Source organism: Dunckerocampus dactyliophorus, chromosome 19 (genome assembly GCF_027744805.1).
Source record: "Dunckerocampus dactyliophorus isolate RoL2022-P2 chromosome 19, RoL_Ddac_1.1, whole genome shotgun sequence".
Taxonomy (NCBI): domain Eukaryota; kingdom Metazoa; phylum Chordata; class Actinopteri; order Syngnathiformes; family Syngnathidae; genus Dunckerocampus; species Dunckerocampus dactyliophorus.
In genome coordinates this window covers 17,045,590-17,058,867 of record NC_072837.1, presented here as the reverse complement: position 1 = coordinate 17,058,867, position 13,278 = coordinate 17,045,590, and the positions used below count along the sequence as shown (strand labels likewise).

The 13,278-nt window shown below is 45.0% G+C and overlaps 1 protein-coding gene across 5 annotated transcripts in view; it reads left to right on the top strand.

Annotated features, from left to right (window-relative positions):
- The window catches only part of LOC129171903 (hormonally up-regulated neu tumor-associated kinase), a 140,708-nt gene that overhangs the window by 116,104 nt on the left and 11,326 nt on the right, over positions 1-13,278 (top strand). For all 5 annotated transcript variants that reach the window (XM_054760997.1, XM_054760998.1, XM_054760999.1 and 2 more), the window contains 3 exons: positions 10,357-10,659; positions 12,076-12,198; positions 12,470-12,639. In XM_054760997.1, coding sequence (XP_054616972.1) covers positions 10,429-10,659; positions 12,076-12,198; positions 12,470-12,639 — 524 coding nt within the window. In that variant the 5' untranslated portion in view covers positions 10,357-10,428. The remainder of the gene's footprint in view (positions 1-10,356; positions 10,660-12,075; positions 12,199-12,469; positions 12,640-13,278) is intronic.

The following is a 13,278-nucleotide window of genomic DNA, read 5'->3' as shown; positions in this document are numbered from 1 at the left end:
CAAAGAGCTCGACATCCCTAATAAACACCCTTACCCCACTCCCGCTCCTCTGCTTTGACGATGGCGCAGGTAGCTAGCTCGCTGTCGGTGTCGATCATGGGGACGGCGTTTCCTGGAAATCAAGCAATCCCAGGCAGCTCTGTGCTTCTGGCGGGTCCCGCCTCCAAACTGCGAAAAAGTCAGTTTCAAGGTGGCCACAAAAACGGACATCCACGCACACGTGACGTGTACGACGTGGCACCAAGTACGGCTCGCAGTCACTAAACGCAATACAGCACATGCGGCGTGCACATAGAGCGTATTTAGTTGTGCTTTTCAACACCATAAATATCACCCGTACGAATGCTTTACTTTAAAAATCAAATCGTGTTCAGGCGCTGAATTTGATGTTTGCCATCGCTACTTGCCTGCATGAGCGTAGCATCCTGACCTAGCTTTACTGCTAGCAATGCAATTGGAACAATTGGGACCAGACTTTTTGTTTTTATAACTCACACGCAAATAAACACACACACATGCACACGCAGGCTGAATATGTAAGGAGTTACAAGTTGTTGATTGACGGGATGCCCCTTCAGGTTATTCTCAGTAGGTCATTAGCCTTCATGTGTTGCACTATTAGTGTGTGTGTGCGTGTGTGCGTGTGTCGCAGGCATGAGAAAACACACACACTCACTGTTCAGTATGTTTCCTCCCCATAAAAGCAACACTTAGCACTTCATTGGCAAGCATTTGTGACAACATTACACAACTTACATAAAGACAAGAAGGCAAGGACGACTTTGGTCCATTCTGCCACAAAGGAGGTGAGCGCAGGAAGTGAGGGGGGATGTTTGGCGTTGGTGTTTTTTTTTTTTTTTTTTTTTTTTTTTTTTTACAAACGCTCCCTTCTTAAAACGCTGGCAAGAAGAAACGTAGCGTCGTTATGTTCACACGCGCACACAAGCCAAAGCAATTAAGCACACGGCACTGCAGACCCGTCGACGTGTCAATAGCGCCATTCCTCTCGGCCCCAACAAGCAGCGACTCTTCTGGTGGCAGCACAAAGTTCACAAAGTAGACTTTCATGCCCCAAACGGACGCCACAAGCCGCCACACGCTGGCAGCAGAACACTCAAATACTTGAAGGCTTCTGCCAAACAACCTACATTTTATGCCGCTAGTCCTTGTGGCTAGCTGCTAGCTATACCTCCGTTTTATGCCGCTAGTCTTACTAGCAGGCTGCTAGCTATACCTCAGTTTTATGTCAGTGGTCTTATTAACTAGCTGCTAGCTATACCTCCGGTTTACGCCGCTAGTCTTACTAGCAGGCTGCTAGCTATACCTCAGTTTTATGCCAGTGGTCTTATTAACTAGCTGCTAGCTATACCTCCGGGTTACCCCGCTAGTCTTACTAGCAGGCTGCTAGCTATACCTCAGTTTTATGTCAGTGGTCTTTTTGACTAGCTGCTAGCTATACCTCCGGTTTACGCCGCTAGTCTTACTAGCACCCTGCTAGCTATACCTCAGTTTTATGCCAGTGGTCTTATTAACTAGCTGCTAGCTATACCTCCGGTTTACGCCGCTAGTCTTACTAGCAGGCTGCTAGCCATACCTCAGTTTTATGCCGCTAGTCCAAGCACAGGCAATGTTTGAGGTCACATTTTATCCTTAGCTTATCCTACAGCTTGGAACTTCCTGTGTATCAGCTACTTGAAAAAGCCAAAGAAAAAGAATACTGCTCTCTGAACTGTACTCTGGTGAGATTCTTTTATTGTCAAATCTTACAAGCTCATTCTGCTTTGGATGTTTGATAATTGGGTTATCCAAGGATCATCAATCATCAACTATCAATCATCGCTAATCATGACATTTCATGGCCTTACGGAAGTGCATATTTTCTTTGTTATTGTTTAAAAAGCCTGCTGGAGGAAGTGGTCGTGTGTGTGTGCGCGCGCGCGCGTGTGTGTATGCGTGTGCGCGCCTGTGTGCGTGTGTGCAGTGACAGGAGGCGTGGCCGAGGCTCCTCCCACTCTGCGTCCTTCATCCTCTGCAGTGAAAAATCCAATTACAGTCCTCAACCACGCCCACAAGCAAACACAAACATTTGTGCGCACACACACACACACACACACACACGGCCACAGACCCCGCCCCCATCCCATACTTATTAAAGCAAAATGTGCTGCAGATTTGTGAGCTCTGCGTGCGTGTGTGTGTGTGTGTGTGTAGGTGTGTGTGTGTAGGTGTGTGTGTGTGTGTGTGTGAGAGAGACACATCTGGGTCGGGCCGCCAGGAAATGACTGGTTCACTTCACTCTTGTCATCACCTTCCAACACGTTTCTTTCACCTTTCAATTTGGGAGCGGCACAGCAGGCAGCACTCACACACACGCACACACACGCACGCACGCACACACGCACGCACAATGCGCACATGTGTGCTCACACACGGTCTACATTAGCAATAATGCTTGTTTTGCTTTTGCTGGTTCCGCTTCTTTTTCCTCACTTCTTCGGGTCTCTCCGCCCCGCACACTGCTGTCAGGAGGGAAGTTCTGGAACAACACCTAGTGACCCACAACTCACAAGTGAGGCCGTGCAGGTGTACCTAATGAAGTGCCTGCTATAAGTAAGTCAGGAAGTTGTATTATGATGCAATACTGTCGTTGCTCGTGCAACACAAAGCAGCAACTTTAAAGTGGTCACGACACCAAAAAAGGTTGAAAAAACCAATAAGAAAATGAAAGTACTCACTTAATAAAACATTTTTATCACACGTCTGTCACAGATAAATAAAACAATTATGAAAAAGGAGTGAAATGAAGTGGCGAGCTTTCTGATCCGACGCCATCTTGGCCGCGCCATCACGGACTGACGAGGTTCCGGGAACCAGATTCAAACACATGCACCCACCCAAAGCCAAGAAAGTGACATACTGACAACAATAAGACAATAATACCATTCACTGATATTGTGTTGTGATCACTGTGATATAACGCACACACACACACACACACAAAAAGGGCCACAAGTGTGTTTTCTTTGACTGTCAGTAAGTGACACAAAATAAAAGACCAGATCGGTGCTTATCTAGCCCTGGAATGAAAGCCCCTACTATTGTTCTAAGATTCCTAGAATAGATCTAGTCCAAAAAGTATAATGCGTTTTACTGGCAGTGATAGCCACTGACGGCCATCAGCTAGCTCTTTGCACGCTGCACGGAGCTGAAGCCCACAGACAACCGTTGTTCTTTAGCAAGCATTTTGCCATGAAAGCCGATATTATTATTCTAAGATTGGCAGTAGACGCTGCAATCACAGACCAGCGACCCTCAAGCAGACAAGCCAGACAGGAATTGGCGCCAGGCTTCAGTGAGGTAAACTTCTGTTAAATATTCATGTGTCCACTTCACCCCTCATTGGGGATGATTTGGTGTAAAATGACATTTGTCATTTTGTCTTCATATGTTTCTGTTACTGGAAGGGATTGATTGGATTTGCATGATTTCCTTTGGGAGAAATCACTTCGCTTTTTGTACATTTTGCTTTTGGTCAGATTTTTTGGAATTCAGTCGGCCAGCCATTCATTCATTCATTCATTCATCTATTCATTCATTCATCTATTCATTCAGTCAGTCAGTCAAAATTCATTCATTCATTCATCTATTCATTCATTCAGTCAGTCAACATTCATTCATTCATTCATCTATTCATTCAGTCAGTCAGTCAACATTCATTCATTCATCTATTCATTCAGTCAGTCAAAATTCATTCATTCATTCATCTATTCATTCAGTCAGTCAGTCAAAATTAATTCATTCATTCATTCATCTATTCATTGATTCATTCAGTCAAAATTCATTCATTCATTCATTCATCTATTCATTCATTCAGTCAGTCAACATTCATTCATTCATTCATCTATTCATTCAGTCAGTCAACATTCATTTATTCATTCATTCATTCATTTTGGAATGGCTACTATGGAGAATATTAGTAGAATAAATGTAGGTTGACCTACTGTCACCTTGGCAGGCTTTTCCACGGCCCGACGTCTTGTGGGTTTTTTACTTTTTGTTTCCATCTGCGGGACAGTAACCTTTGTCCCGCTAAGTCTGCCGATGGTGTCTTTCAGAAATGTGGCCAAGCTTTACTCAATCTCGAGTGTTCCAGCAAACGCCTTCGACACAACAAGCAGGCATAATTTAAAAAATAATATGTAAATAAAAAACAACAGCAATTCACCAAAAAGTGGAGGACAATATCAAACAATGCGTTGTAGTGAAGCATAAGTTCCGGGTGGGGCTGTTGGGACCTGACGTCGCTTGCTCCGCCTCCCCCACACCAGGAAGAGGTGACGGAGATGATAAAAAATGACAAATATTTAAACATTCAACATCTAACGCGCGAAATATGCCTTCCAATGTTGTTTTTCACGGCGGAAATAACGAGACTAACGTGTTTTGTGGCCATGAGCACTTTAAACATAAATGTTGTCCTGTCAACAAAACCAACGGAAATGATGTCTTCTGTCATTTAATCATTTTGTTGGCCTCAATATGTTGTTTTCCTCGTCTCTTGCCTCCCAAAAACGGCCCTTTTGTCAGTCATACAGTCTCTTTGTCGCGGTGGGTGCAGGCGGGGCCGCTGGCATACACACAGAGCGTGGAAGAGTGTTACATAGTAGAAATTACATTAGAGGGTTGCAATATATTGTCTTTTTTCATTGTACTTTTCTTAACAGTAATGTCAACATCTCGTCTCGTTCTCGTAGACCCAATCTTGTGTATCGTCTCGTGACCCAAGTGTTAAGTGTTCTCTCTCTCTCCAGCGGCATCATTAAGTGCACTTAATCATTTCCTTATTCACTTCCTCACCTCCTCTTTCACGTTCCTCTTTTATTGCTCTTTTACTGCACCGTTGTGCTGCGTCCACTAGAGGGCGGCAGGGACAGTGCCACGTGATTGAAGAACAAACGACAAGAGGAAAACATTCAGACAAAAAACATTGTTGCCATTATGACATGAGATGGGTTTTTGTCACAGTCAGCATCATCAAAGCTCCTCTTTTTCTTCTGCTTTGATCAGAAATGAGTTTGAGCGCGTCAGGTGACATGTTCATCTCATCACGTGGACGGGAAGGAAGGACAGAAGCAGGGCTAGACGCTGGGGTGTTCTGTGCTCGTGTGGTTTGGTGGAGTTATTTGGTGTTACACTACGCCCCTGATGGCTGCCCGGGATCCATTCGTGTGCGGGCAGGAAGCAGAGAAGGTTTTTCTCCTCTCATTTCATGTGACCGCCGCCGGCCGAGCCGCTTGCCAAGTCCTACACACACACACACACAGAAAAGTAATTACACAACGATATATGAAGATGACGACTATGGTTTGGTGTGTGGAATGAGTTGCTGTGATGATGAATTGCATCATGGAGGGTGTTTATATATTTAAACAGGCGCACACTAAAAAACTTCACTTAATCAGCTTCTTGTAGTAGAGTAGTTGTTCACTCACTTCCTGTCCAGGTCTTTATGAAGTATGGGACATCCTCCGAGCCCTTGTCGTCCTCCTTTGACCCTTACAAGGTCAAGCATGTAATCATCTAGTGGTAGCCATCAAGTGTAAACGTGTGCAAGACTGCAACTGCAACTTGTTTGTTGCTAAGCAGACTTCATGGGGCTCAATGTCAGCTGCCCCATCAGCCAATTAAAAAGCAGGCATTGCAACTGACAAACTAAAAAGAATGAAATAGGCTGGCTCTTAATGATGTTTTCTGCTTGAGTAACCAATCAGAGTAGACCACATCACACAGAATAAGAGACTACGGTGTGTGCGTGCGTGCGTGCGTGCGTGCGTGCGTGCGTGCGTGCGTGCGTGCGTGCGTGCGTGCGTGCGTGCGTGCGTGCGTGCGTGCGTGCGTGCGTGTGTCATGTTGCATAGCGGATAGAAGCCTCGAAGCTCAGTGAGGACGACACACTGCAATCTGAGCCACACACACACACACGCACACACACACACACAGACTGTGCCCAAGTAGGATGGCAGGTGCGAGTGTGTTTCCACTATTTGATGTTGTTGATCATGTCAACTAAAGGGTGAACGTGTGCAAAAATATGAACCTGTACTACGTTGCTCTGCTGTTATTTGTATGGGAAATGCACCACATGGTGGTTATTAAACCCCAAAGTTTGACCCCCGTAAGTCGGACTCACACAGCTCAATGCTCTACATAACACAACCACTGCAACTTTTGGGTGTTTAGCCAAATCGCCACAAAATTAGGAACACACCTTTAGGGGACTGGCGAGCACCTGCGTGACAAATTTGAGCAAGATTGGTTGACAAACATGGCCGCCATCAAGCAAAACGTCTTTGACATAGCAAATAATTACCCATAAGTCATTGAGCATATTTGTCTCACGATGGTAAAAGTTGGAGGGGATGTTTATTACGAACAGCATTTTTATTACAGCCCTCTCGTCACTTCCTGTTGTACGGAAAGGACGCTCACGGAAAGACCTCCGCTTTTTATTATCGGAGTTTTCAACTTTTTGGGATTATTCCTGACCATAGCTTGTGATTACAACTCTAGACGTGAGTGCTGACATCTCTGCCTTAATTCGGACCAGCGAGAGGACTGAACTCACCAAAACAAACGAATAGTAGGAGCCGACACCCGTTACAGGCAAGCCATCAGGCAAGCCATCAGGCTCGCCGCGGCTTTGTGTCGACGGCTGCTCACGAAGCGGGACTCTTAAAGTACCTTGGAGTGTTTTTGAGGAGATATCTCCGGCTGTAACAAGGACTGGCGAGAGACACAAACTCGCTGTTACATCGAATATTAAACAACGAAGGCAGTGTAAAACAAGCTAACAGCTAATTGGCAACACAGCGAGACGGTGCTGCTTGCCAAAATAAAAGCGAAAAGAAGAGGATTTGATGGTGGCTCGAGCAGTTCGGGTCCAAGCGCTCCGGTTTCGGTTATAAGCATGGAAGGTGCAGGTTTTGTACAAGTAGCAAGAGATCACAGGAAAGCAAGAAGATACCATAGCGCAAAAACTACTGAAACTTGACAAGCTTGAGAGGCTGGAGCACACGGAGGAGAAGGTAAAGATGCTGGACCCCTTGCAACAAAACACGGGCTCCTGAATGAAGAAGGTCCAGGACTTGACGGATGAAGTTCAAAGTCTGAGAGTGGAGAACAAAGAGTCACAGGAAATGAATGCAGCACGGAGAACCACTCACAAAAAAGAGACTGAAGAAAAAGATGAAATCATCGAGCAACTGAAAACCTCCATAGATGACATGGATCAGAACACACGAATGAATGATCGAGGAAAAGGCTTCTTGAGACGTCATCTGTACTTCTGTGTAGAAGGTGTCGGACGTTTCGCTCCTCATCCGAAGAGCTTCGTCAGCAAACTAATAAGTGCTGGTAGCTTAGGCCTTAAATACAGTAAGAGTGGGCGGAATTGGTGTGCCAACACCCTCCTCCTATTGGTTCGTTACACTAAGCCTGCATTCCTCATCTTTACAGTGGTATAATCCTATCCTGTTATTCACACCTACGATAAAAGGGAAGTGTCGCTCCCTGAATTGGGTATGAACGACTCTGATACTGGCTTGTTAGCATCTATTGTTCTGGCTCGGCCCTGCCTTCACCTCATTTGCAAGACTAAGAGCTGTGGGTTTTGGTCTCAGTAACCTGCTGAACACAGGGTCCAAATTGAACCTCAAACCACCATTCCGATTCAATGATGGGTTCTGTTGTTTGACAAAAATAGCTTCCTTTACTCCTCTTTCAAACCATCTGTTTTCTTTGGCCAAAATCTTTACCTCGCTGTCCTGAAAAGAGTGATTGGTAGCTTTCAGGTGTAGATGTACTGCTGATTGAGGACCACTAGCATTGTCCCTGCGATGTTGATAAAGCCTTTTTTGGAGCATTTGCTTAGTTTCCCCAATGTAGTGCTCTTTGCATTCCTCATCTTTACAGTGGATGGAATAGACCACATTGCTCTGTTTCTGGTTTGGAGCCTTGTCTTTAGGATGCACTAATTTTTGTCTCAGGGTATTTACTGGTTTGAAATAGGTAGGAATTTTGTGTTGCCATAAGATCCTCTGGAGTTTTTCGGAGACCCCCGCTACATAAGGGACTACCACTCCTCTCCTTTTAGCTTCTGTGGGCTTTTGGGTTTCTTTCCCTACTCTCTTCTTTTGACATTTGTTAAAAGCCCACCGTGGGTACCCACAGGTTGAGAGCGCTCTCTGGACATGTTGTGTCTCCTTTTTCTTTCCCTCAGCACTAGTTGGTATTTGTTCCGCTCTATGTTGGAGGGTCCTAATAACCCCTAGTTTATGTTGTAGTGGATGGTTTGATTCAAAAAGCAGGTATTGGTCAGTGTGTGTGGCCTTTCTAAAGACCTCTGTAAGTAGCTGTCTGTCCTTTCCTATAATTACCTTGCAGTCTAAGAAGGCTAGTTGGTTTTCTTTAGTGTCCTCGCGAGTAAATTTGATATTGGTGTCCACCGCATTGATGTGATCTGTGAAAGACTGAATTTCTTGTTTTTTGATTATGACAAAGGTGTCATCCACGTACAGATGACGTCTCAAGAAGCCTTTTCCTCGATGGACAACTCCTGTACGACTGAGAGCCTACACAGACGAATGAATGATGTGGTCGTGACGGGGCTTCGGGTCAAGCCTAGGTCCTTTGCCAGGGCAGTGGCCAATAAGGACGAACCAGACGAAATGGATATCACCTCAACGGAGCAACAAGTCACTTTTTGCAAGCTAAGGAGGTGGACGTAGGCATCCAAACTATTGACACTTGTACCCATCCCGCTGCATGGCAGGAACACCATCGTCAAGTTCACTAACAGGAAATTCAAGGCTGCACTGCTGAAACAAGGAAGGAAGCTGAAAGGAACAAACGTCTCCATGAATGAAACATGAAACAACGTCACTAATATGCCACAGCATACCACTGCCACTGCAGCCGAGGAGGGGGGCCCTGCTGACCCGCGTCCGGGCGAGGGAAACTTGTTCCAATGATTTTTCTCTTCATAGGGGTCTGCTGAGTCCCTCACCTGTTACCTGTTTGTCATGGCTGATCCCCCCCGACAACTTAGCTGCTAGGATGGTCGGGACACGCAAACTCCTCCACCACAATCATGTCAAATGCTAATATGCACTAAAATGTTGTTGCTTTTTAAAAGTAGAGCCCCACCCTTGTACAAGGTTTTATAGAAACTTATGACGTACTTTTGGATAACAGTTATACCTTGGTTTTCAAATGCCCCAGTTTTTGTACAATACCTTTTTTGACAAATAAATTTCCCCCAAATATTGCTTTGGTTTTCGTACATTGTCTCGTGGTACAATATTGCACGTAACAAACTCCATTTGCCCTGTGCTGTAAGGTTCCATGTCAAACATGCATCCGTGCATTTTTTATAGAGTGCAACTGCTAAATTACCCACCATGGGGCCAAGGAGAGTTGCAGGTGGCAGCATTTTGATGCAGAAGGTGAGAAACACGATTGAACTCCAGAGAGAACTTCACTCCTCCCTCTCCGCTCCTCATCATTCACCAGTCTTCAATGAAGTAAAAGTTATGTGAAATATTCATGTATCCATCTCATCCCTCATTTTGAATGATTTGGCGTGGTTTTCTGCGTATAAAAATATCATTATTCTCTGTAAAATGACATTTGTCTTCATATTTTTCCTAATCTGGAAGGGATTGATTGGATTTGCATGATTTCGTTTGGGAGAAATTGCTTCGCTTTTTGTACATTTTGCTTTTCGTCAGACCTTTTAGAATTAATCCATTCAGCCATCCATCCATTCATTCATTCATTCATTCGTGCACTCATTCATCCATCCATCCATCCATCCATCCATTCATTCATTCATTCATTTGTGCATTCATTCATTCATGCAGTCATCCATTCATCCATCCATTCATTCATTCATTCGTGCATTCATTCATTCATTCATGCATTCATCCATTCATTCATTCAGTCAGTCAGTCAAAACCCATCCATTCATTCCATCGTTCCTTTTGCAATGAAAAAGGAAACGTGAGGTTCCAGGGTGTAGAATGTGTGATGTGAACATCAGGTGTGAAAGGAAGTGGACTGGTTCCTGTGTAACTGTGACTAAGCGCTTCAGAAGAGACAGTGAGGGAGGGATTGCTTTGGGTGTGTGTGTGTGTGTGTGTGTGTGTGTGTGTGTGTGTGGGGGGGGTAATTATGGTGTAGAATGTCATGGTCATCATTGAAGGCGAGCCAAGAAAGAAGAGTTAATGATCCACCAGCAGCTCAAAGTTTCTATGAGAACACCAAGCAGACTGACCACAGCTTTGGATCTCTCCTTAGCGGGGAGAGACCGCATCCACCTTTGACCCCTGCCCTCGCCCCGTTTGAGTGGGGTTGCCGCATGGGGTCCCGATGCCGGCCGCCGCTGTGAAGCCCTCCTTGGCGGGGAAGAAGACCACAGAGGATGAAAAAGGCGGAGGAGCGTCGCTGCCGGGCCGCGTCCCCCTGCTGGCGCCCCCCCGGGAGCTGCTGCAATGTTTCCCACACTCCAAGCGTGTGGGCTCCTACCTGGTGGGCAAGATGATCAACAAGGGCTCCTTCGCCAAGGTGATGGAGGGGCTCCACCTCGGCACGGGAGAGAAGGTCTGTCTGTGCTCATAACAACACACACGCACGCACACACACACACACACACACACACAGAGACTGGTCACTTCATTAGGCACACCTAATACAATCCAAAAGTGTTTGTTTATTTTTACTGCGGGCTCATGCAGCTAAATGACAGCAAACAAAATCCCAGTTGGAATGTTTGGGACATGGTTGCCATGGCGACAAGCAAAGCGTTAAGAGGAAATTAGGTCCTTTTTGTTCTAAAACTTGTAGATTCGCAGTTTACAGTTTTTATCTTCCAGTTTTAGCTCTTTTCTTTAGGATGGAAGCTATTTATTTATTTTTATTTATTTATTTGTCACGCAGACCTGCCAACATTGACACATTTTTCCCTTCAATACGCATGCGCGCTTCCCAGCTCGCCAGGTATGCATTTTGTTACATTTTTCCGGTTTCAGTTTTGAGCTCAGTCTCTGAAACCTGGATTTTGCTCCTGCGTGGAGGCGGCAGCGTAGACTACGCCGCCTCGCTCTGCCACCTGCCTGCAAACCCTTTTGCCGAGCATGACGTGCACCCCCAAAGGCTGTGATTGGGCAGCTTGAATGTATGATTTGTTCACCTCTGCAAACACAAAAAACAGCACAAAGGCTGTTTTCTATATTAAATATAACATTTTTTAGCAGTAAAAAATGTAAATATGAAAGTGGCCGACTAGCCGAAGATGGCATCTGCTAATATCGCAGACTATGAGTGTGATCTTCTAATCCAGAGCAAGGACGCACTTCTCCATGTTGTCATGTGAATATGAAGTTGTGTTCAGCGTATTTGTGTGCACGTGTGCAAGGGATGTAAATCTCTTTGTGGTTTACGATTCCATACGCATCTAGATACACAGGTTACGATATCATTCAAAAACCAGAGCACACAACCATTTGATACGATACAATTCTACGGTTACGTTTGTTAATTTAGACATGAATCTTACATTACAAAATAAAGTATAAAAGTTTGTATAAAAGTGGCGTTCTTACAGTATTTTCACATATGCAAATATGTAAAATATGTAAATAACTACATCAAATGTATGTAAAGTTATAGTTATATATTGTACGTATGTTTTGCTGATGTGTTGAACATCTTTCCCAGTGACTAGCTATCGCGCTGCTAATGCTATTTAAGTCCATTCTGGTCTTCAGTCATGCTAAGCTACGGAGCATGCGTTACACTCCTTTCGCTGTCACGTTGTTTAAGAGACGGACTATCAAGCGGTTGCTAGTCTTGCGATACCCGGTGCATGTCTCTACAATCCATTCATGTAAGGATTTAAGGTTGATTCTTACCCATCCGGGATGCTGATACCCATGCAGTCGCATCTCTCGCTTGTCAAACCGGACATTCAGTCACATTATTTTATCCTTCACAACCCTAACGTGTGCACGTGTCCAGGTGGCCATCAAGGTGATTGACAAGAAGAAAGCCCGCCAGGACGCTTATGTGCAAAAGAACATGAAAAGAGAACCTCACGTCCATCAGATGATCCGACACCCTCACATTGTCGTCCTGCTGGAGGTAAAAGGCTTCTACTTTTATCTTTGACTGCACAACCGCTAATATGTTCTACAATCTCATACCTTATGTACATCATGAATAGAAATCATCTGTTCAAGCATGAAAAAAGCTTTATGATTTTTTAAAATGTAATCTTAGTAAGTGTAAAAAGAAGTAAACCCTTGTTGATAGTAATGCTCACCTGGTTCTCCTGTGGCCTGAGCTCCATCTTCCCAGCATGCTTCCTGACACGGTGTGTGTGTGTGTGTGTGTGTGTGTGTGTGTACATTAGACTCTGGAGACGGAGAACAGCTTCTACATGGTGATGGAGATGTGCGCCGGGGGGGACCTGATGGACCGCATCTGCGAGAGGAAGAGGCTGCAGGAGAGGGAGGTGCGCCGCTACGCCCGGCAAATTCTCTCGGCGGTGGAGCACCTGCACAAGCACGGCATTGTGCACAGGTAAGAGTGTGCACGTGCACACACACATACACACACACACACATACTCGGCTGATGCTTCCTTCTGGTTTCCTCCTCTCTGCGCTTTCTGCAGCTTCTGTGTTAAACATCAGCACTCCACTAAATGAGCTCATCAAGTTCAAATGCGCTTCAGTGGCTGTGATGCAGGAAACAGGAAGGGTTAAAAAGGCTCAGTGCTATTTTTATTCAATCTTACAGCAGCATTCGATGTAATCGATCACCAAATTCTAATACAGAGATTAGAACATTATCCTAGAACATTATCCTAGATGGTCTTGCACTCACCCCGATAGCATAGTCAGGAATCTTGTCATCATCGTTGACCAGGACCTTTCCTTTAGTTCCCAAACAACAGCATTTTTTCATCAACGAAACATTCAAAAAATCAGAAATTTCCTGGCACGACCAGATGCCGAAAGGTTTGTTCATGCTTTTGTGGCCTCCAGGTGGGATTATTGTAACTCTCTGTTAGTAAGTTACCCTAAGAAGACTCTTCAGTTGGTCCAAAATACTGCTGCACGAGTCTTAACCAGAACCAGAAGAAGAGATCATATTTCACCCGTACTAGCATCACTGCGCTGGTTACCTGTACAATTTAGAATTGTGTTGAAAATTGTCC